Consider the following 20668-nt stretch of genomic DNA (forward strand, 5'->3'; position numbering starts at 1 on the left):
ATAAAATGACACAAATCTACATTCAGCTGTCTCTCCTAGAACATATGAAAGTTTCTCCACATTACTCTCTCTGCTGAAATCAGGCAGAATCTGTTCTATAACTTTAAAATATGTGTGGCTGATGGCCTCATATTTACTGCGCTCAGTGAGGAAGTGCAGTTCATCCTCTATGACTCCTTGAGTGCAGTGTGAACACAGTCTGTCCTCTCCGGGTCTCCAGTTCTGTCTGTGCTGAGCCATCTCAGCCAGACTGTGCTCAATCACACGAAACTTCATCAGAAGCTTCCTGTGATGGTAGTCTTTAATTTTGGTCAGATATTATGCCAATTTATAATCTGTCTTAATTCTTTGGAAATAGGATAATTTTTTTATTTCTTTGAACTTGTTTTGCCAATGATGAATATTGAATATATTAATAATGAAGTCATTTGATTTCTCTATCCTCTATATTGAGTCCAGTGCTAGATGAGATTTGAAGCATTTTAGCCAATTCGTTTATGTAAATATTAAGTAAAGTTGTACTTAGGCTGCAGCCTTGATGAACTCCCTTATTTTTGCTGAAATATTCACTTCTTCTGTTATTTATTCTAATACAGCATTCTTTGTACATGTCCTTTATTAAATAATTAACCTCAGATTTAGGACTAGGCCATCATGCCAAACCAAAGCAGGGGGGCACCAATAATCCTCTCAGCATTCCTGACTGTTCGTTCCTTCTGTCTGATTTGGTGGCTGAACCAAACCAGACAGTTATAGCTGGCGACTGAAGTACAACCTCTGCTGAGCCTTCCGTACAATGGAGTCTATGTGGAGTCTATGTGTCCCACTTCAGGTCCTGAGAGATGGTAGAGCCCAGGAACCTGAATTACCTGGTTGTCAGTGCTATTCAGGATGGGGGATGGGGGATGGGGGGGTCCACTATTATCTTCACTGTTTTGAGTGTGTTCAGCTCGACAGACAGAATTTCAAGTGGTGTTGTTTGCAAATTTCAGGAGCTTGAAAGTGGGGTCATTTGCAGTGCAGTCATTCGTGTACCGGGAGAAGTGCAGTGGAGAGAGTACGCATCCCTGAGGAGCACCAGTGCTAATAGTAAGGGTCCCGGATGTGAGTTTCCCCAGTCTCAGAAATCTGGTGATCCATCGACAACTGGGTTTTCAGCTTTTCAGGGTAGCTTCTTTTAGTCAATCTGATTTCCTTTGTCAGTGTGTTTCTGGCCTGGATGTACAATATTTTATCCCCACTTGTGTAAGAATCCTCTTTGGCATGATGAAGTTGTCTCAGTTGTCTTGTAAACCATGGTTTATCATTATTGAATGATACATATGAACATATCCTCACAGAAAGTGATATATAATGTCACAATATCTGTGAACTGGTCCAGGTCCAGGTAGTGGTGGCGCTAGGGGGTGGTCAGGGGTGACCCCATTGGCCACCCCACTCGCAATTGCTGTTTTAGTCATTTTTTGGTCATTTTTTGGCACAATTTAGTTCTTTAGAGATGAAATCATCTCTGTACAAATGTACAAATTTAACATGTGCACACACCAAGGTCGCCAAACCTCTCCATCCCGGGTGTTATTGTATCCACTCACCCATCCCCCCACCCACAGTCCGAAGACTAAAAAGGCTTAGAGTTGATGAAGAGCACTTATATATTAGGGCAGCACATCTTCAGTGCTGTTACATATGTACACCAACTTTCGTTGATGTAAAAGCATGTTCCACTGCCTCTCGTTTTCCCTGATGATTCTGCAACGTGATCCGCTCTGAACAGCTGGAAGCCTGGCAGTTGAAACACGCTGTCTGGGATGGCTTCTTTCAACCAGGTTTCCATGAAACAGCGCAGCAAAGTTAGAAAAGTCCTTATTTGTTTGAGTGAGAAGCAGCAGTTTGTCTATTTTGTTGGTGAGGGAGCGAATATTCACCAGATGAATACTCGTCAGCGGAGTCCTATAGCCGTGTTGAGGAAGCTTCACAATTGTGCCGGCTCGCTTTCCGCAATTGCTTCTTTGTTCATCCCTGGTTAAACTGATTGGGGAAGAGTGACAGAAAACATGACTGTGACAGGGCGGAGGGCGGCCCCGGGTCGTGATTATACACACCCGGTCCCTTATCAGGCTAATTAAGCCTGATAAGGGATAAAGGCAGACTGCGGATGGTGGTGCGACGAGAGAGAGATCGTTTACGGTCAGCTGACTGTCATGCGTGTGTTTGTGTCTTTTATTTAAGTTTTTCATTAAACTAATATTTATATTGTCAAGCCGGTTCTCGCTTCCTCCTTTCCCTTATATCCCTTTTACACTGGTGCCGAAAACCCGGGAAGGAGGAGGTGTATGACGTAGCAGAGTTCTCGCCACTACCATCCACCCCAACGGTGCAGCCGCGGCTGTCTGCCAGGGGACAGAGGAGCCCGGTCGCCTGGAAGCGGAGGAATATCAGCTGACCGCGAGGGGAGAAGGGGCTCCTAACTGACCGCCTGGAACGGAGGAGTCCCCTACCAGCCGCTGAAATGCAGCGGGGTCTGAGGCCGCCGACCGTGAGCGGAGAGGGGCTCGCTGCCGACCGCCTGGAACGGGAGAACCGCTGCCAGGGGCAGGGGCGACCCCTTCTGTTCCCCGAGAATGCGGTGGAGCGTTCCGTCCGCCAGGGGCTGGAGGACTGCCTCCAATCTGCCAAGGAGGCGTGGCTGTTGTCCGTTAGAGGGTGGAGATGTGGCCGATGACCAAGCGACGGCGTATCGGAGAACTGCCGATTAAGTGGGATTTTTTTCTTCATCTCTCTCTCCTCTCTCTTACTGCCACTCCGCGTTGGCCTTTTCCCTCTATTTTAAATTGATATCCTTATATCCCTTTACAATGACAAACAAACAAAAAAGTAACAATGACCGAAGCAGCGCTCTGCAGCACCATCTTGTTTTAATATGATCAAATTAATCAAATGCCTTTTAAAATCAATGAAACAACCAAATATGTTCCCCTACTTTGTTTGGCAGACATATTTGCATATGAGTGTGTGCAGTGTGTAGATATAATCAGTTGTTCTATGTTTTCACATGAATTCAATTTGACAAATCTTGTCTTCTTGGAAATATTGGGTTAATCTGTCATTTATAATGCAACAGTAGCTTGTCAAGGTTGTCTACCTTTTCTGCTGCAGTTCATGGCAGTTATGAAAGTGCTGTGCCAGGCTGATGACTGATAAGTGAAGAAGAGCAACTCTGATTCTGGTCCACTGTAATCAGACAGTAGTATCTCTGGGTTCTCTCTCATGATCATCTCTTTCATCTTCTTATCTTTGTTTGATTTCACTTATGCTGGATATATTATCTCCAGCTTTTGAAAGATGCTACTGCCTTAGGCAGGACCAAGCTGTGATCAACTGTTTTAACTGCCATGGGATGATAGCTTGGCTAGCAGTTAGTTATTGTTTAAGTTATATGTGATCTTTTTTTGTTACATTTTTATGTGATCTTCAAACTTCTTAGAGGCAAAAATTGAAGTTACAGCAAGAGCTGATATTTATCTGCCATCGGAACTCTCTCCTATGGACCAAAGGCACAGGATTAGGGGGTCACTGTGTTTTGACCTCTCATAATCAGGCATCCATTCAGAATGTTCATGCTGTAATATAACAATGATGCTAAAATCAGATATTCTGCACATACTGTGTGCACCAGCAGCACTGGCATAGCCTTTAAATATGGGTTTGGATTTAAGTGATTTTACCCGATTTTTGGGTCCCCTGACCTGCAAAATGCTAATTTAATCCCTGCTTGTACACTAAATTTTTTTGGCCATTTTTGACCTAATATTGACCTTAAGACATGCCAGTCTATTGCATACTCTGGCAACTAAAAAACAAACACAAAGACAATGTTAAGCTTAATTTAACAAACCAAATAGCTTTCAACTGTGTTTGATATAATGGCAAATTATTTTCTCGTCCCAAAATAGCAATTTAGCATGATTATTTAAGGATAAGGTATTGGAGTGATTGCTGCTGGAAATGGGGCCTGTCAAGATTTGATCAAAAATGACTTTTTTTCAAATAGTGATGGTGCTGTTTGTTGCATCAGTAATGTCCTGTCCATACTTTGTGATCAGTTCAATGCCACTTTGGTGAATTAAAGAAAAGGAATTTCCTTCCAAAACAGCAAAATATGTACATTATTCCAAACTTTTGGCCACCAGTGTGTGTGTGTGTGTGTGTGTATATATATATATATATATATATATATATGACAAATCTCCAGAATCATAGGAGAATCTTTCACCCTGCAGAACAGAGTTAGCCTCAGGACAGGTATGTTTGCACACCCTTCTTAATTTTCCATACAACCACAATGTCCAGACTCCTGGTCCATTTCCTGGAAGATTGTGTGGTTGATTGGAGGTGGAATTAGTCAATTGTTAAGCTGAAATGTCCTCTGTACAGGGCAGGGTCAGGTTCAGTTGCATCCAGCATGCCACGCTCATATGCTATTTAAAGCCCAATGAAGGCTTTTGCCTTGCAGGCCTAATCTGCTCTTCACAAAGATGCAATAAACTATGGCTTCAATCTTTGGTGCTGGACAGCAGCTAGAGGTCCAGAGAGGGGGAGGGTATAACCGCTGCCTCAGGACCCTGTGATATTGGTGTATCTCATCCTTGCATGAAGGGCCACGGCTCTCTGACATGCATATTTCTCTAGGAACATGTAGGCCCCTGAGAGAAGCAACGGACGTTTATCTGAAAGGGAGGGACATATTGGAAGGGGAGATTGCATAATACTTGTCATGGTTTAAGAGTCTCTGTGGCTAAAGGTAATCTTGAACCTGCAACAGAGATGACAAAAGTGTGAGATCACAGCTTAAGATGACATTTTTGTTAATCACAGAAAGATAATCATTTGAGTTAATTTAACATGTCTTATTTAGTTGGGTTTACTCAATTAAATTTGGTTACTTTTACTTGGAGAATTTAAATTGAGATTACCTGGTTGTTTAAATTTTAAGAAAACTCAAATTAACATCTGGAACCACTGTCCATGATTCAGTTCAGCCAAAGAGTTATTTTTTGTAGTGTGTAGAGTGTAGTGTGTAATGCTGAAACACAATCTCACAGAGAGAGGTTGATTTAATTGTATTTGAAATTCCCCTAAACAAACTGATGAGCAAGGAGATTATGAAGTATACAGGCACATATTGTGTAGGCTAAGTTCTTTCTTTCATCTATACAACTTAACCATCAAATTGCTACCTTTGAGTTATCATGTAATCAATGGGTCTATAGACAATTTAACATTTATAAAATACTCTAAACTCCATCTAAAACGTTTTTAAATATAATTTTGATAATTCTTTTATCATTATTATGACTCCAGGACTATTTAAAAAACATATAAATCATTAAATATGATTAAAATGGTGAAATCTTGACCTGAGACATACATTTTGCCTTAGTAATTTAAAATATAACCAAAAAACATGATGTTGATTAAAACCCGTTGATGCTCATTGACCCCACCCATGGACCTGACTTTACTTTGCTTAAAGGGTTAGTTCATCCAAAAATGAAAATGATCCCTTTACTCACCCTCAAGCCATCCTAGTTGTATATGACTTTCAGCCAAACACAATCAGAGTTATATTAAGAAATAACCTGGTTCTTCCAAGCTTTATAATGGGAGTGTATGGTACCTTAGATTTTGAAGCTAAAAAAATAAAGCGCTTCCACCCATCAAAAAAATTTATCCATATGGCTCCAAAATCTAAGGTACCGTACACTCCCTTTATAAAGCTTGGAAGAGCCAGGGTATTTTTTAAATGACTCTGATTGTGTTTGGCTGAAAGAAGAAAGACATACACACCTTGGATGGCTTGAGGGTGAGTAAATTATGGGATCATTTTCATTTTTGGGTGAAATAACCCTTTAATTGAGTTCACATTTACTATATATAGTGTGCTGTTAAAAATTGTTCATAATGTTGACAAATTATACAGATTCTTAACTTTTTTTTTACTAGACTATATAGTAAATGTGAACTAATTTAAGCAAAGTGACATCACATCAACAGGTTAAAAAAAAGCCCATGGAGTATGTATCATATACAGTATATGTTCTTTATAGCATGGCAGGTTATGTGCCTGACTTTTCAAGGACAGAGCAAATGGGTTAGGGATGGGGCAAGGAAGGGGAGAGAGAGAGAGAGAGAGAGAGAGAGAGAGAGAGAGAGAGAGAGAGAGAGAGAGAGAGAGAGATCAGACCTCCCCTTTGACCTGTGGCAGCAGCAGCAGCAGCATTCTTGGTCCATGACAGTGAAACAGCAAGTGGTTGGTGTCCATCATTCTGTGGGATTCTTATGGAAGATTCAACATACTTGTTCAACTATCGGATGCCAAGGTAAATTCATTTATTCAGTGATGTAATTTTGAGTGTTTTTCTTTCTTTTTTTTTTTTTTTTGCTGTCTTTTGTTATTTTGTCTACATGAAAAGATAGTTAATGTAACTGTTCAAAGTCAATAAAGCCAAATTCAGAAGAAATCCACACAAAAATAAAGAAATAAGACATTTTCTGTAAAAATGTATTTAAATGAGGGAGACCGATTCAAACGGCGTTCATTGAAATTTGCATTCAGCAGATTGGTTTCTTAATGTTCATATCGTCAGTCATGCAGTTGTGTTCATATACGTGCTGTGTGATACGTATAGATATACGTAGGCCTATATATATATATACATAATGGTATATGATGCATGAGTCAGGGCAAAAATAAAGGCTGTGTAATTCAGGATAACGCTGGCCCGTTGATCCGATTAAATCCTAAACTTGACAGATGGAATCAAAATAGAAAGCAGCCAGACTGTTCGCAAACCCCACTTTTTCTAGTTTAAAGACAACAAAGAGCTAATTTAATGCTTAAAATATTCGTGTTTAGTTTTGCTTCACGGTCTATGCGTTATGACAAATAGTTTTGCTTGTGGAGAGAACCGTAATTTCAAAAAAGATTTGCGTAATTAATTTTTTTTTTTTAAAAGTTAAATAAAATGACAGTTTTAATCAAAGTTCTCAAATTAATATAATTTTTATAATATGATAAATGCAATTAATAACTTTTAGGCATGTTTTAATACCTTAAAATAGTAGCCTATTAAAACAAATAATTTCGATGCTCGGCGCTGCATTCTGATTGGATGAGCAGTGTTCGCACGTTGGTTAAATTCGGTATCCATTTGTGCCAAATTACTCCGTTACATAGCAACCGTAAACGATATATTAGGTTAGACAAATTAACATAATATTACTTTTATTCAGAGCGAAAGTAGCTCGCCTTAGAGCTCCGCGTTGTGATTGGCACATTTTTGAAAGCGGTTAGATAGATATATTTATCTGTTAGATTATTCTATGCAGGGTAGCCCAACTGTTGATGTTAATTTTAGTTTATTATAAAACACTGTAAATGAATGGCCTAATCTTTCATTAACACATCCACAGTACAGTAAGTACAGTCATTGAAAACTGGCAATTATGCTGTCATGATATGCTATTGTTGTACTTTTATTGTATGCAGGCAGGTAGGCCTATCTAATATTTCATAGAATATAAGAGAGATTTACATTGACTGAGATTGTTTGTTCAAATGAAATAAGTGTTCAAATTCTACTGTTTTTGTCATCTCATCAATATACTGAAATTTGTTTTGTGGTTTGCTCTAATCATAGACATACAGTGATGCATGTAATTCTTACCATAGACATTATTAAATGCATAGATGTAATTCTTATCATAGACAAAATTAGACTTTTGGAAATAATACACTTTTGAATAGACTCTAATGTAATGTATTATTTAACAGCTTTATGGAACAGGTGTGGGATGAGTCTTAGAAACAGTCCTGTACTCCTATGCCACTGCTAACAGACACACACTGGAAGTTAATAGTTTACAGTTTACAGTAAGGTGACTGACAGCCAGCTTCCTGATTGGATGAGGAAGCATCTATTATGTTAATCCTTTGGCATGAGAACTAAAAATGTTGCTAGAAGTATTTTAGAACAGGAATTTTCTAACCGTGCAATATAATTACTAAACTGACTTTTTGGTGTCACTGAACTGATATTTTGGTGTCACTGATAGATATAGGCTAATGATGGTATTTGTGATTTAAAAAAAAAAAAAAAAAGTGATTTTATTTGTATTTAATAAAATTTTTTATCAAATTTACGGTGGTCCCTAAACAATATTTGGACTCGGGCCACACTTTAAAATGTATGAATGTCATTGCATTACAAAAATATCAAACCAAATGTATTTTAAAGACATGAAAATATTTGGACACTTTCGATTTGTCAAACGTCAATCTATGTGAACTTGAGGATAACTAAAATACCCATGGGAACAGTTGGAAACAAATTATTTTCAAAAATTGCTAAGAAACGTTTACTTAGTTTTGAAAAAGGGTCTAGCATCATTTGTTTGCAGATGTCCCCTGGTTTGATATTTTGTTAATAATGCAATACAATTAATAGATTTTTAAGGCCAAAGGTTCCAAGTGTACTTTTTGGGGTCCCCTTTATCTTTTTAAAGGAAATTTACTTTCAATATTTTGAATATTACTTTCTTATAGTCCAAGACTAATCTAATCTTGTTCTCTGTCTCTTTTTAACATGCTCATGTTTCAGAGATTATTATGAGGAAACCATTAGAGACTGTGGACCCTGTGAGGAATCTGGAGTGTGTTGTTCCTGTCAGGTTTAAGTTGAGTGGGCTTGTCACCATGCCCAGCGCTCCATAGACTTGAGACCTTTGGACCCTGACCAGCCCATCAACCATGGTTCCCATGTTCCCCAGCCCCAAACTGGGGTCAGATTCCACCCCTCTGGAGCGGAACTGCAAACGCCACAGAGTGCAGCATGTCAGGAGGAAACTGCGTCCTTCGCGGATATTTGGTTTTATTGTTAGCATCTCTGCCCTCTCACTGTTCCTGTCTTGGAGTGCCTTCACTTTTACATTGGGCCCATTCTCAAGATGGATGCCACTCACCTTACTCACCAACCATGAGGAACTAGAAGAGCCAGTGCCACCTAGAACTGTCCTTTCTTTTGAGGAAGAGCACAATGTTTTGGCGGATGTGCCCATTGCCATGGCGTCATCTGGTGAGCAACATCAAGGGGATTATCCTGAGGATCTTTTCACACTGGAGGAAAGAAGGCAAGGGGCTGTGGTGCTGCATATGTTTGGCATGATCTACATGTTCATTGCCCTCGCCATCGTATGTGACGAGTTCTTTGTCCCTGCGCTCACTGTTATCACAGAAAGACTTGAGATCTCCGATGATGTGGCTGGTGCCACCTTCATGGCCGCTGGAGGTTCAGCTCCTGAGCTCTTCACTTCTGTGATCGGTGTATTCGTCTCGCACAGCAACGTGGGTATTGGAACCATTGTGGGTTCTGCTGTCTTCAATATCTTGTTTGTGATCGGGATGTGTGCTCTGTTTTCACGTGAGATTCTGAACCTCACCTGGTGGCCTCTATTTAGAGATGTCTCCTTTTATATTATTGGACTAATTATGCTAATCGTCTTCTTCCTGGATAACTACATTACCTATGTTGAGAGCATTTCACTGCTGCTCTGCTACGCTACCTATGTCACGTTTATGAAGTTCAATGTGACTGTAGAGACTTTTATCAAAAGCAAACTAAACATGAACCAAGTGGACGACACTGAAACTCCACCTAAGGTGAGTTGTTATTCCAGGTGTGCTGTCTGCTTGCCAGGTGGGTGAGAACCAGGGTTGGGCAAAATTCAGAATGTGAAATTCAGTGGAATTTACTGTATTGCGATTAAAAGAAATTCAGCACACAACAGAGAAGTGTTCTGAACTGCTGTTTGTAAAACAGTTTTCAGATTACCAAATTTGAATGTAAACCTTGCTGTGTTTCGGACTAAACTGCCAGCATGAAACACTGGTGTGACTCTTGACAGAAAGATCAAGGGACATCAGTGACAACCATTGTGGTCCAATATGGAGACATATTGGGAGAAAGTAGAGTTGGTACAATCTTATACTTTGAACTCTTTTGCCAAAAACTCTATTAGCATCCAGATATTGCTCTATTTCTGTCAGTTCCTGGCTCAATTAGTTTTATTTATATCAATTTATAGAGTGCCTAGTGTTTTTTTTTATTATTATTATTACAATGTCCATGTGTGGAGGAGAATTATATTTTTCTCCCAAAACACATGATCTCTAGAGAAAAGATCCCCAAGTTTTTTCATTGAAGTACTGGACTGTTCAGGGAACAGTGGCATTGAATCAGCAGGTCATATGGGAGTTCTTACAAGCGAGTTATTGACCAAAGGCAACAACTGGTTGGACTTACTTAAAAAGCTACTTATCTCAAACCGAATTTTCATAGAAAAACGTCTTTTCAAACTTAGGCTTAATTATTTTAATAAGCATAAACAGGGACAATAAGCAGAAATGTAGAGTAAATGCATCCCAGTATTCTCTGGTAAAAGATCCCGTATTGGAGGTGAGATGACTTGTTATGCATGACGTTAAGCACATGAACATGGATCTTGATATTAGTCACGTTTTGGTAAAGGTCATTCCGTATTATCTATTGAAGACCCTATTTAGGGTTAAAAGGTCCCATTGTGTATCATCTTTCCAACCTACTGCATTTTATTCAAACAACTGGATTCGGATTTGTTGTTTGCAGATGCAGTTTGTCTCATATGGAACATGTGAATTATCTGACCCTGCTCTTCTGAGTTTGGCTTCTTAGCAATGCACCATTTACATTACTAATGTAAATTAGTTTAAAGGATCATTAGTAGCGTGATTCAGTTACAGTATCTTCGATTGCAATTTGCTGGAATGGCTTTTTGCATTTGGGGCTGATACCTCAATATATTGGGTACATGATTCGGGCTAGCAGTGTGTTGAAAATTCTCCTGAAATCGGTGCATCAGCAAAGAAAATATTATAGAAACGTACAACTTTTAACTTTGCGCATTAGTAATACATTTAACACAATTTAAATAAATGTTAGTCCCATTAGGCAAGTACACTAAAAAAAGTGATACCTGCAATTGTTACCAATTGTTAGTGGTAATTTGTCTGGTTGATTTGGTCATTTGATTTAGTCAAATGTGCTTCATGTGTGGAACTTTTTAAATTGACTGGATTGATCAATGATTATTTAACATCACTGAATCAACATAAATACATTAGGTAACTAATGATAATTTTAAGGGTTAGAAAAGGTAGAAATAGCTCCTTAAGGTAACAGTTGATGGCTACTACTTTTCACAGTGTAGATGATTTAAAAGAAAATAAAGGGGAAGTATCTAATATCTACAGTAAGAAGAATAAAGAACTTCAAAGGATTTGGTTTCCCTTTACATAGGTGTCTTTAGCCAATATATACTGTACTTACATACAAAGAATAAGCATTAGATACATGTACTTGTAGTGTACATGTTGTTCTGTGAAAATTATTGTTACATTTGATGCTTACAGAGGTTAGGGTTATGTTTTATTAGGTAACCTGAAAAATGTGCTTCTTGTGGTAACATCTAAATTGCAGGTGACCACTTTATTTCAGTGTAACAACATATGTACAAAATAAATACATTGTATGAAATGCTTATTTTTAATGTACATATAATAGAACTCCCTGCGATGGACTGGCGACCTGTCCAGGGTGTCCCCCGCCTTTCGCCCAATGTTAGCTGGGATAGGCTCCAGCCCCCCGCGACCCTGTACACAGGATAAGCGGTTGACGATGGATGGATGGATGGATGGATAATAGAACTAATTTAGGGTTGATCTTATGTTTTAGAAAGACTTTGAAGTTCAAATTAAGCTATACCGGGAGAGATGGAACAAGGTTGGGACAGAGGTGTAGAAAGAATGGCACTTTGGCTAAGAGATGAAGAGATAGAGGGGGTGGATGGGGAGGATGTACATGTGCTCTTTGCTGTTCCTTTAGCTGAAGCTCGGGTTAATCCAATAAGATTGTGATCCTTTTAGTACTTCTAAGTATAGACAAGTGTCCTGTTATTTTTTAAACTGCAATCAAATATGGAGCATTGTGGGGGAAAGCTGTAGTTTTTTATATCGTGTTTTAAGAATTCCTTTTGCTGTCAGGCCTTTGTGCCAATCATCGGTTAATGAAGATGTTCTTGAAAGATTGCTGATCTCTTAATTTCTGCTCATGGTTTATGACTCCTAGCCTGAAATCCTTTGTAATCCCAAATCAACTGCTTACAAGGGGTGACGACAACCAAAGTAAAAAGACTCTTAGTGCTTACAGGAATGACCAGCCAGCTGAAAAATACTTTTGAAGGAGTGGTGAATATTATTAGCAACAACCGCTTTCAAAGTCTATCCCACAATAGATCATTTCTTGGAAAAGAGGGATATTTAAAAATTATGGAAAATGTAAAATAAATAAAAATGAATGTAGTCTGAATGTAGTCAATATATCATATCTGAATATATATATATATATATATATATATATATATATATATATATATATATATATATATATATAAGAATGCTCAGAATCTTCACAGGTATAAATTTAAATTTAATTCCAAAAAAGAAAAGTAGAGGAGAGTGGGAGAGCATGGTGTCATGTGTTACTTGAGTTAACCTGTGAATCCTTAAATGCCTTTGTCTCTAAAATTGGTTACTTGTAACGTTAAGCTTCTTTAGCATACTTACCTGCCTTCTCTGTTTAACTGCACACCCCTGCAAAAAGACACCCCAGATTAAATGCAATGACTTGACACGAGATTTCCCAAGTAACCTATATCAAGTCTGATCAACAAAATTAGCAACACACAACCAAGCAAATGTATTAAAAGATTTTAACAAAAAAGTTTGTCAAACTGAAATATAATCAAATCAATATTCAGTGCCATCTATAAGTCTGAGACCACTAGTTCAAATATTTATATTCTATTAAATATTTTCTTACAAATTAGTATGTATTTAAGAATTTGTCCCACCTGTATTGTAGTTACTCAGTAACAACTTTGTTCCCACATTGTTGTTCAAGAACAGTTTTCTATTGCACTTCTTAACAGAGTTCAACTCAGAAGTACTGAAGATTCTTTTTTTTTTTTCTTAGTTTTTATTTTATCCCCTTTTCCTCCTAATTTTGGAATGGCCAATTCACACTACTTACTAGGTCCTTGTGGTGGTGCAATTACTCACCTCACTCCGGGTGGTGGAGGACAAGTCTCAGTTGCCTCCGCTTCTGAGACGTCAATCCGCACATTTTCAATCCGCACATGGCTTGCTGTGCATGACACCGTGGAGACTCACAACATGTGGAGGCTCATGCTAACTTACCACACACCCCATTGAAAGCGAGAACCACTTAATCGTGACCACGAGGAGGTTACCCCATGCAGGGTTGGGAGGGTTACTTTTGAAATGTATTCCACTACAGATTACAGAATACATGCTGTAAAATGTAATGTGTAGCATATTCCATTAGATTACTCAAGGTTAGTAACGTATTCTAAATACTTTGGATTACTTCTTCAGCACTGGTCGATTTTTTTTAAATAGTTTTGACTATAAAAACTCTGCTAGACAAAATACACATGTTAAAAATAAATTCTCTGAAAAACCTAAATATCTTATGCAGTGTTGTTTCTAAAACAAGATACATCAAATTGATCTTGTTTTAAGGATTTTTAGATATTTTTACAGGAAATCAATACAAACGTTATTATCAAGAATATGATTTTTACCCTAATATCAAAGGTCTTATTAGAATGTAAAAAATGTATTATTATCCAACGTGAATTTTGTTGATTAAAAAAATATGATCGTGCCTGGTAACAAGTTAGATGGCTAGAAATAGCATTTTAGCTTAGCGTAAAGCTGACAGTTTACACAAGGTTTATTTCTGTTTCTTCTGCTCAAACATACTTCAAACTTACTTCTCTGTCTGCTCGTATGAATGTAACACATCATAAGAAAGTGTTTCTCTGCTGTTCAAATGCTCTTTGGATCGCATCATTTATATGTATAAATGTTTTCCACTTAAAAGGACTAAATATTTAATAAAAAAATTGACAAAAAATGCAAAGTAATCTCTTCAGTAATCAAAATACTTTTTGAATGTAACTGTATTCTAATTACCAATTATTTAATTTGTTACTGTAGTGGAACAGTAGTTACTTATATTTTGTATTTTAAATACATAAATTATTCCGTTACTCCTCAACACTGCCCCATGTGTCTCTACCCTCCATAGCAACCGTGCCAATTTAGTTGCTTAGGAGACCTGGCTGGAGTCACTCCGCACACCCTGGATTCAAACTCGTGACTTTAGGGGGGGTAGTCAGCGTCAATACTCGCTGAGCTACCCAGGCCCCTAAAGAGTTCTTTAATGGTGGCATTGCAATCTGGATTTAGAATTCTGATTGGTCCAACTAATTGTTAAACTGTTACTATACAAAGATAATTAACTGGCCTTGATCCCAATGACTTTCTTTTTTGCACCGGTGTCTTGTGTAAGGGTATGTGTCAAATGAAACCAAATGAGATTACAAAGTTATGTAAAATTAGTTAAATATGCTTCGGCTTTGCAAAAAGGCTGGAAATGTTTCTGTTGTTTTTTCACCTGCAGTCAATTTAGTCATGCACAAAGTTGCACTCATTATATGAGAGCAGATTTTAAAGTTTCACAAGGTTAGTTGTTGATTTTCTAACATTTTCACATGATCTTGACAAAAGGTCCTGTTGGAAGTTAAGATACTGAATGGTGGGTACATGGCATGCTTGTAAGAAATCATTGTACAGTTGAAGTCAGAAGATTACATACACTTAGGTTGAAGTCATTAAAACCAATTTTTTAACCACTCCACAGATTTATTATTAGCAAAATATAGTTTTGGCAAGTCGTTTAGGACATTTACTTTGTTCATGACACAAGTACATTTTCCAACATTTGTTTACAGACAGATTGTTTCACTTTTAATTGACTATATCACAATTCCAGTGGGTCAGACGTTTACATACACTAAGTTCACTGTCCCTTTAAGCAGCTTGGAAAATTCCAGAAAATTATGTCAAGCCTTTAGGCAATTAGCCAATTAGATTCAGATAGGCTGATTGGAGTCAATTGTAGCTGGGCCTGTGGATGTATTTTAAGGCCTACATTCAAACTCAGTGCCTCTTTGCTTGACATCATGGGAAAATAAAAAAAAAAACAGCCATGGACCTCCACAAGTCTGGTTCATCCTTGGAAGCAATTTCCAAATGCTTGAAGGTACCACGTTCATCTGTTCAAATAATGGTACGCAAGTATAAACACCATGGGACCAACAGCCATTATACCACTCAGCAGGGAGACTCATTCTGTCTCCTAGAGATGAACGTAGTTTGGTGCGAAAAGTGCAAATCAATCCCAGAACAACAGCAAAGGACTTTGTGAAGATGCTGGATGAAACAGATAGACAAGTATCTATATCCACAGTAAAACAAGTCCTATATTGAAATAACCTGAAAGGCTGCTCAGCAAGGAAGAAGCCACTGATCAAAAACTGCCATAAAAAGCCAGACTACAGTTTGCAAGTGCACATGGGGAAAGATCTTACTTTTTGGAAAAATGTCCTCTGGCCATTATGACCATCGTTATGTTTAGAGGAAACAGGGTGAGGTTTGCAAGCTGAAAAACACCATCCCAACCATGAAGCATTGGGGTGGCAGCATCATGTTGTGGGGGTGCTTTGCTGGAGGAAGGTCTGGTGCACTTCACAAAATAGATGGCATCTAGAGGAAGGAAAATTATGTGGGTATATTGAAGCAACATCTCAAGACAACAGCCAGGAAGTTAAAGCTTGGTCGCAAATGGGTCTTCCAAATGGACAATGACTCCAAGCATACCTCCAAAGTTGTGGCAAAATGGCTTAAGGACAACAAAGTAAAGGTATTGAAATGTCCATCACAAATCCCTGACCTCAGTCCGATAGAATATTTGTGAGGAGAACTGAAAAAGCATGTGCGAGTAAGGATACCTACAATCCTAACTCAGTTACACCAGTTCTGTCTGGAGGAATGGGCCAAAATTCCTTATTGTGAGAAGCTTGTGGACGGCTACCTAGAAAGTTTGACCCAAGTTAAACAATTTAAAGGCAATGCTTCCAAATACTAACAAAGTGTATGTAAACTTCTGACCCACTGGAAATGTGATGAAAGGAATAAAAGCTTAAATAAATAATTATCTCTGCTATTATTCTGACATTTCACATTCTTAAAATAAAGTAGTGATTCTATGTGATATAAGACAGGGAATGTTTTCTACGATTAAATGTCAAGAATTGATTGTGAGTTAAAATGTATATTGGCCAAGGTGTATGTTTATTTCTGACTTCAACTGTATGTTAACTCACATATAGTCGCACACACTGCATGAATGACCAGCATGGGCATGTGTTATGGTATGTGTTTGTGTATACAAGGTCTTGCTTGATCTTCAGACTACTGGTCCAAATCTTTGTGTCTTTGTACTTCCAGTTTTTTCTGGGTTATTTGGCTTCAGTTTTTAGTTTCAGACACCCATGTACATCCTGTATCCAAATTTGTTTTGGATATAATATATCTGTAGCAAATTGTGGTTACTGCCAGTTATTAAGCCCCAAGGTTAAAGGTCAGGGCTGATAACTGAAAAGTTAAATTCCTGTATGAGATATGTAGAATTAATTTGAATTTGTTGGGTATTATTATTTGCTGTGTAAATAACTTGCCGTTCAATGTCATCTAATAGTGCTTCATTATTGCTGTTTCACTGGGAAAGCACAGTGACAATAAGATTAAGAGAAACTCTGCCCATCAGACCATTTTGAATTGCTGTTTAGTCCCACAACTATCAGTGTAAGAAGCTGTTGTCTGAACGTTCTGAGGTGACATGAAGCTTTAAATGTCTAACCCCTCTCTTGAAGTAGACAGGAGAGGGGTTAGACTGCAGGGTAGATCATTCTAGAAGTTGGAGAGGAGGAACAGTTGACCAGGTAAAGATGCCATTCAAGAAATAAAACACTGAGGCAAGCAAACACTATTGAAAAGACCAGTGATCACATCATTATTATTTGTAGGGCCTTTCACAATACACATTTCAAAAGTAACTTTACAAAACGTTGTGCCTTGATGTCCTAAAATGTCTTAAAGCCCCCATGTACACATACCAATATAATTTAGATACATTGTATGTGTAATACAAGTCATGCGTTCAATGGAGGTGTTAATAGTGTTCATAGCTATGATTAGTTGTTGTTTTTTTCTGCAAGGGACAGTTATATCACAGCGAGGGACAGGGTGAGGACAGCAGCCAGGCAGACATTTCAGATGTGCTTGTTAAGAATTTTATTTTTGTGATAGGGAAGAATGTTTGATTTGATACACAATATAATAATACTTAAGAGTATGATATGATAAGGATTTCTATTTAGCTAATTTTAACTATTATTATACTACAGGGCTGTTGAATGCTTGATTCTGATTGGTTGAGAACGTTCTAAGGTGTGCAATTATTTTCAGGGAAACGCACGGCTAAAGTAGTTCCAGGCAGGTCTTGACCGCATTACAGTTCCATATCACTTCGCGTAGTCAACTGTAATAACGGAAAATAGGATACAATTCATAACAAGAAGTGACAGCGACAAATCCACTTCAACTTCAAGAGGATTTGTCACCAGACACAGCAGCCCAATACGTCGTTGGATGAATTGAATTCTGTCAGCCCAATGCGCTTGATCTGCCATTTTCGATGTCTGACTTCACCATCAATGGAAACGTGCAGTTTAATTTTAATAAATAAATTCGTTCGAATTAACGAATGAATTATAACGTATGAATTAATAAATAAATTAAATAATATGACGCACATGATTTTCTGTCTCATTATTGCAACCTCTGTCTCTCTAATAACTACACTAATAACTGCATTAGTCTGCTGTCAGTGGCTCAAACCTCCGTTACTAACTCTAAAATGACGTTTTGGAATTAGCAACGGAGGCATGGGATTAGATGCGTAAGAAATTAGTCCTACATACAAGAGCGTTTTAATGACAAAAACTTGACAAACGTCTAGAATCACATCATCTGAACAATGTTTCGAGGTGTGGTAACTGTAGTATAAGCGGAATAATTGACAATCTTAGAATGAAGTTAGAATGAAAGAAAAGAAAGGTTAAGAATGTACTCTGAAACTCCAGATCTGGCAAAAGAAACAAGGTCAAAATAAGGAACTTGCCATACCCAAAATAAGTGAAAATAAGCATTTTTCTTTTTCTTCATGAGGGGGAATTCTCAGCATAGAAGTCATTACAAGCACAGTATACAGTAGTGTATATAAAATAACGTATTTTCAATAAATGTATTTTTACTATTAAATATATCCCCAAAATGTTTACAAATATTTCAAATATACATCAGGCCATCTAAAATCTATTAATAGCCTAAATATCTCTCTCCTGCATACACGCACACACTGCATGGGCATGTTTGGACTATTATTTGTTTGCATATTATGCAAGACAAAATTATTTTAAATATTTAATGTACTTTTTACCTTGATATTTTTCCTTGCATTTGGAGTAATCATTCATGCATATGTAGTGATTTTATATATTTGTAAATATGTCTTCAGGATGTCATGGAAGGCTTCATCCACATAGTGCAGTTAGGCAGAGTACTGTGTGATTCAGCAGTTTCCTTCAGGATCAAAGCACATGCTTTATCATGTTCTACTAAAGAGAGTGAAGCCCCATTCTTTGGGCTATAGGAAGTGGTGTAGTTTCCAAAAAAAATGTACTGTGATAAACTATTAAGTCTTTGGTTTCTTTAAATAATTATCATAATGAAATTAATCAGTTATTAACCTGTTACCATTATTTTAAATAACTTTTTCCAGAACAATTAAAAGGGCCTTTGTTCCCGTTTTTGGTTACATTCTGCAAAATCAACTTTTTTGTCTTTTTCGACTTTCATTTTTGTTCCTTGAAACGTTTTAGTCCCTGATCTTGATAAAATGTCCCAACAATTTTGGAACCCTTTATACCATATTGGACAATATACAGTATAACCATTGGTGGTGCTACTCTTGCTAATTGAAGGACACAATGATGCCATAATATAATCTAGGTGTAACGCACACAAGTTGAGACAGTCACAATGTAAGTCAAAAACTGCGTTTATTTGCAGGCAGGCAAAAGTACATACAAGGGGCAAATCCAATGAAGAGTAGTCGTGGGAAGCGTAGGGTCAAGAGCCGGGGAATCAAAGAGATGAACAAGGGGGCAGATCTAGTGAGGGAGGTGAACGATTGCGGGGGTCGAAGTGGGGAAAACAGTTAACAACTATGGACAAGACAAAACGGGATAAGCGGGAGCGAAAGACAGGGAAACGAGAGGAATAGGGAGTTGGCAAGCTACGAGGGTAATCAAGAGTGGGGAAGTCAAAACTAGACGCGACTAGCGAGGGTCAAAACACGGGAATCTAAATACAATAACCAAAGGGATTCAAACGGAGGGATAGTGTATTTATAGGGGCGAGTGCAGGTGTAAGACAATGACAGGTGACGAGACGAGTGCAGGTGTACCTAATGTGTGGGGACAAGAAGCGCGTGAGTGCAGGTGTAAACAATGTGTGAAGATAGGAAGCGCGTGAGTGCAAGTGGTCATAATGTTCAGGCTGAAGAGCCGAGTGCGCCAGAGGGGGGAGATCGTTTACGAGCAAGAGCTCGTAAAAGCAAAACCGGGCGTGGAAGCCCGATGGAGGAAAAAGAGCGTTCGCGCTCAGGGGGGCGGAGCGAGGGAGCGGGAAGCGAGCACGCTCGCGGAGTGCCTGTGTGCGAGACGGGAGATAGTGTGCGTGTGTGAGGAAGCTGAGATGGGGCAGAGGAAAGGGGTTCGTGACAGTAGGGAATCAAGTATATACTTGCTTAGATACATGTCATTCAGCAGACACTTTATCAAAAGAAGCACTGTTTCCACAGAGTACATAGATTAGTGACCAATCAGGAGTGATGCCACCTATTAATACAACTGTGTAATCTCAGTTACTGTCTAATTCAAGAGTTTTTCCTCTTTTTTTCCACTTCTGAGCTAGGTGTGGGGGAATGCTACACAATCAACAGTTTTAAAAGAATAACCAAAACAGAACTGGTCAATTAAATGTATATTTCGCTCACTTTGTTAGATATACTTATCTCCCAATTATAAAGAAATGCAAAAGTGGAATATACACAAACACACAAAAGAACCTAAAAAAAGTATTTCGCAATATGTTAGAAATTCCCTTCTGTTAGGGAATAAATATCATACCACACATGAATATCAGATCGAGGCAGTTCAAATGAGAAACATGGAGCAGACAGTCAACAGTTAACTGCTTTCTGACTATTGACTTGTTTTGGGAATTAATGGTTTTGGTTTTACTTTTCACTTGTGAATCACTAAATTCTGTCTCTCTCTTTTACCTCAAGGTTAACAGTACAGGAGATGATGAGAATAAACTTTCAGTAAGTAATGTACTCAAAATTTGACTTCCTTATCTACGCTTTCACTTTTCACAAATCAACACAAAATGCAAAATAACAGACAACATAATATGGCAGAGTGGCCATGTTAAGATGCAATATAATTTCTGAAGGCC

At 38.1% G+C, this 20668-nt stretch overlaps 1 protein-coding gene across 3 annotated transcripts in view; it reads left to right on the top strand.

The window, feature by feature from the left end:
- Window positions 1-6255: 6255 nt before the first annotated feature.
- The window catches only part of slc24a2 (solute carrier family 24 member 2), a 28084-nt gene continuing 13671 nt past the window's right edge, over window positions 6256-20668 (top strand). For all 3 annotated transcript variants that reach the window (XM_052136882.1, XM_052136883.1, XM_052136884.1), the window contains exons 1-3: window positions 6256-6380; window positions 8661-9718; window positions 20499-20534. In XM_052136882.1, the coding sequence (XP_051992842.1) occupies window positions 8810-9718; window positions 20499-20534 (945 nt within the window). In that variant the 5' untranslated portion in view covers window positions 6256-6380; window positions 8661-8809. The remainder of the gene's footprint in view (window positions 6381-8660; window positions 9719-20498; window positions 20535-20668) is intronic.

The sequence above is a fragment of the Xyrauchen texanus genome, chromosome 11 (genome assembly GCF_025860055.1).
Source record: "Xyrauchen texanus isolate HMW12.3.18 chromosome 11, RBS_HiC_50CHRs, whole genome shotgun sequence".
In the NCBI taxonomy this organism is placed as follows: domain Eukaryota; kingdom Metazoa; phylum Chordata; class Actinopteri; order Cypriniformes; family Catostomidae; genus Xyrauchen; species Xyrauchen texanus.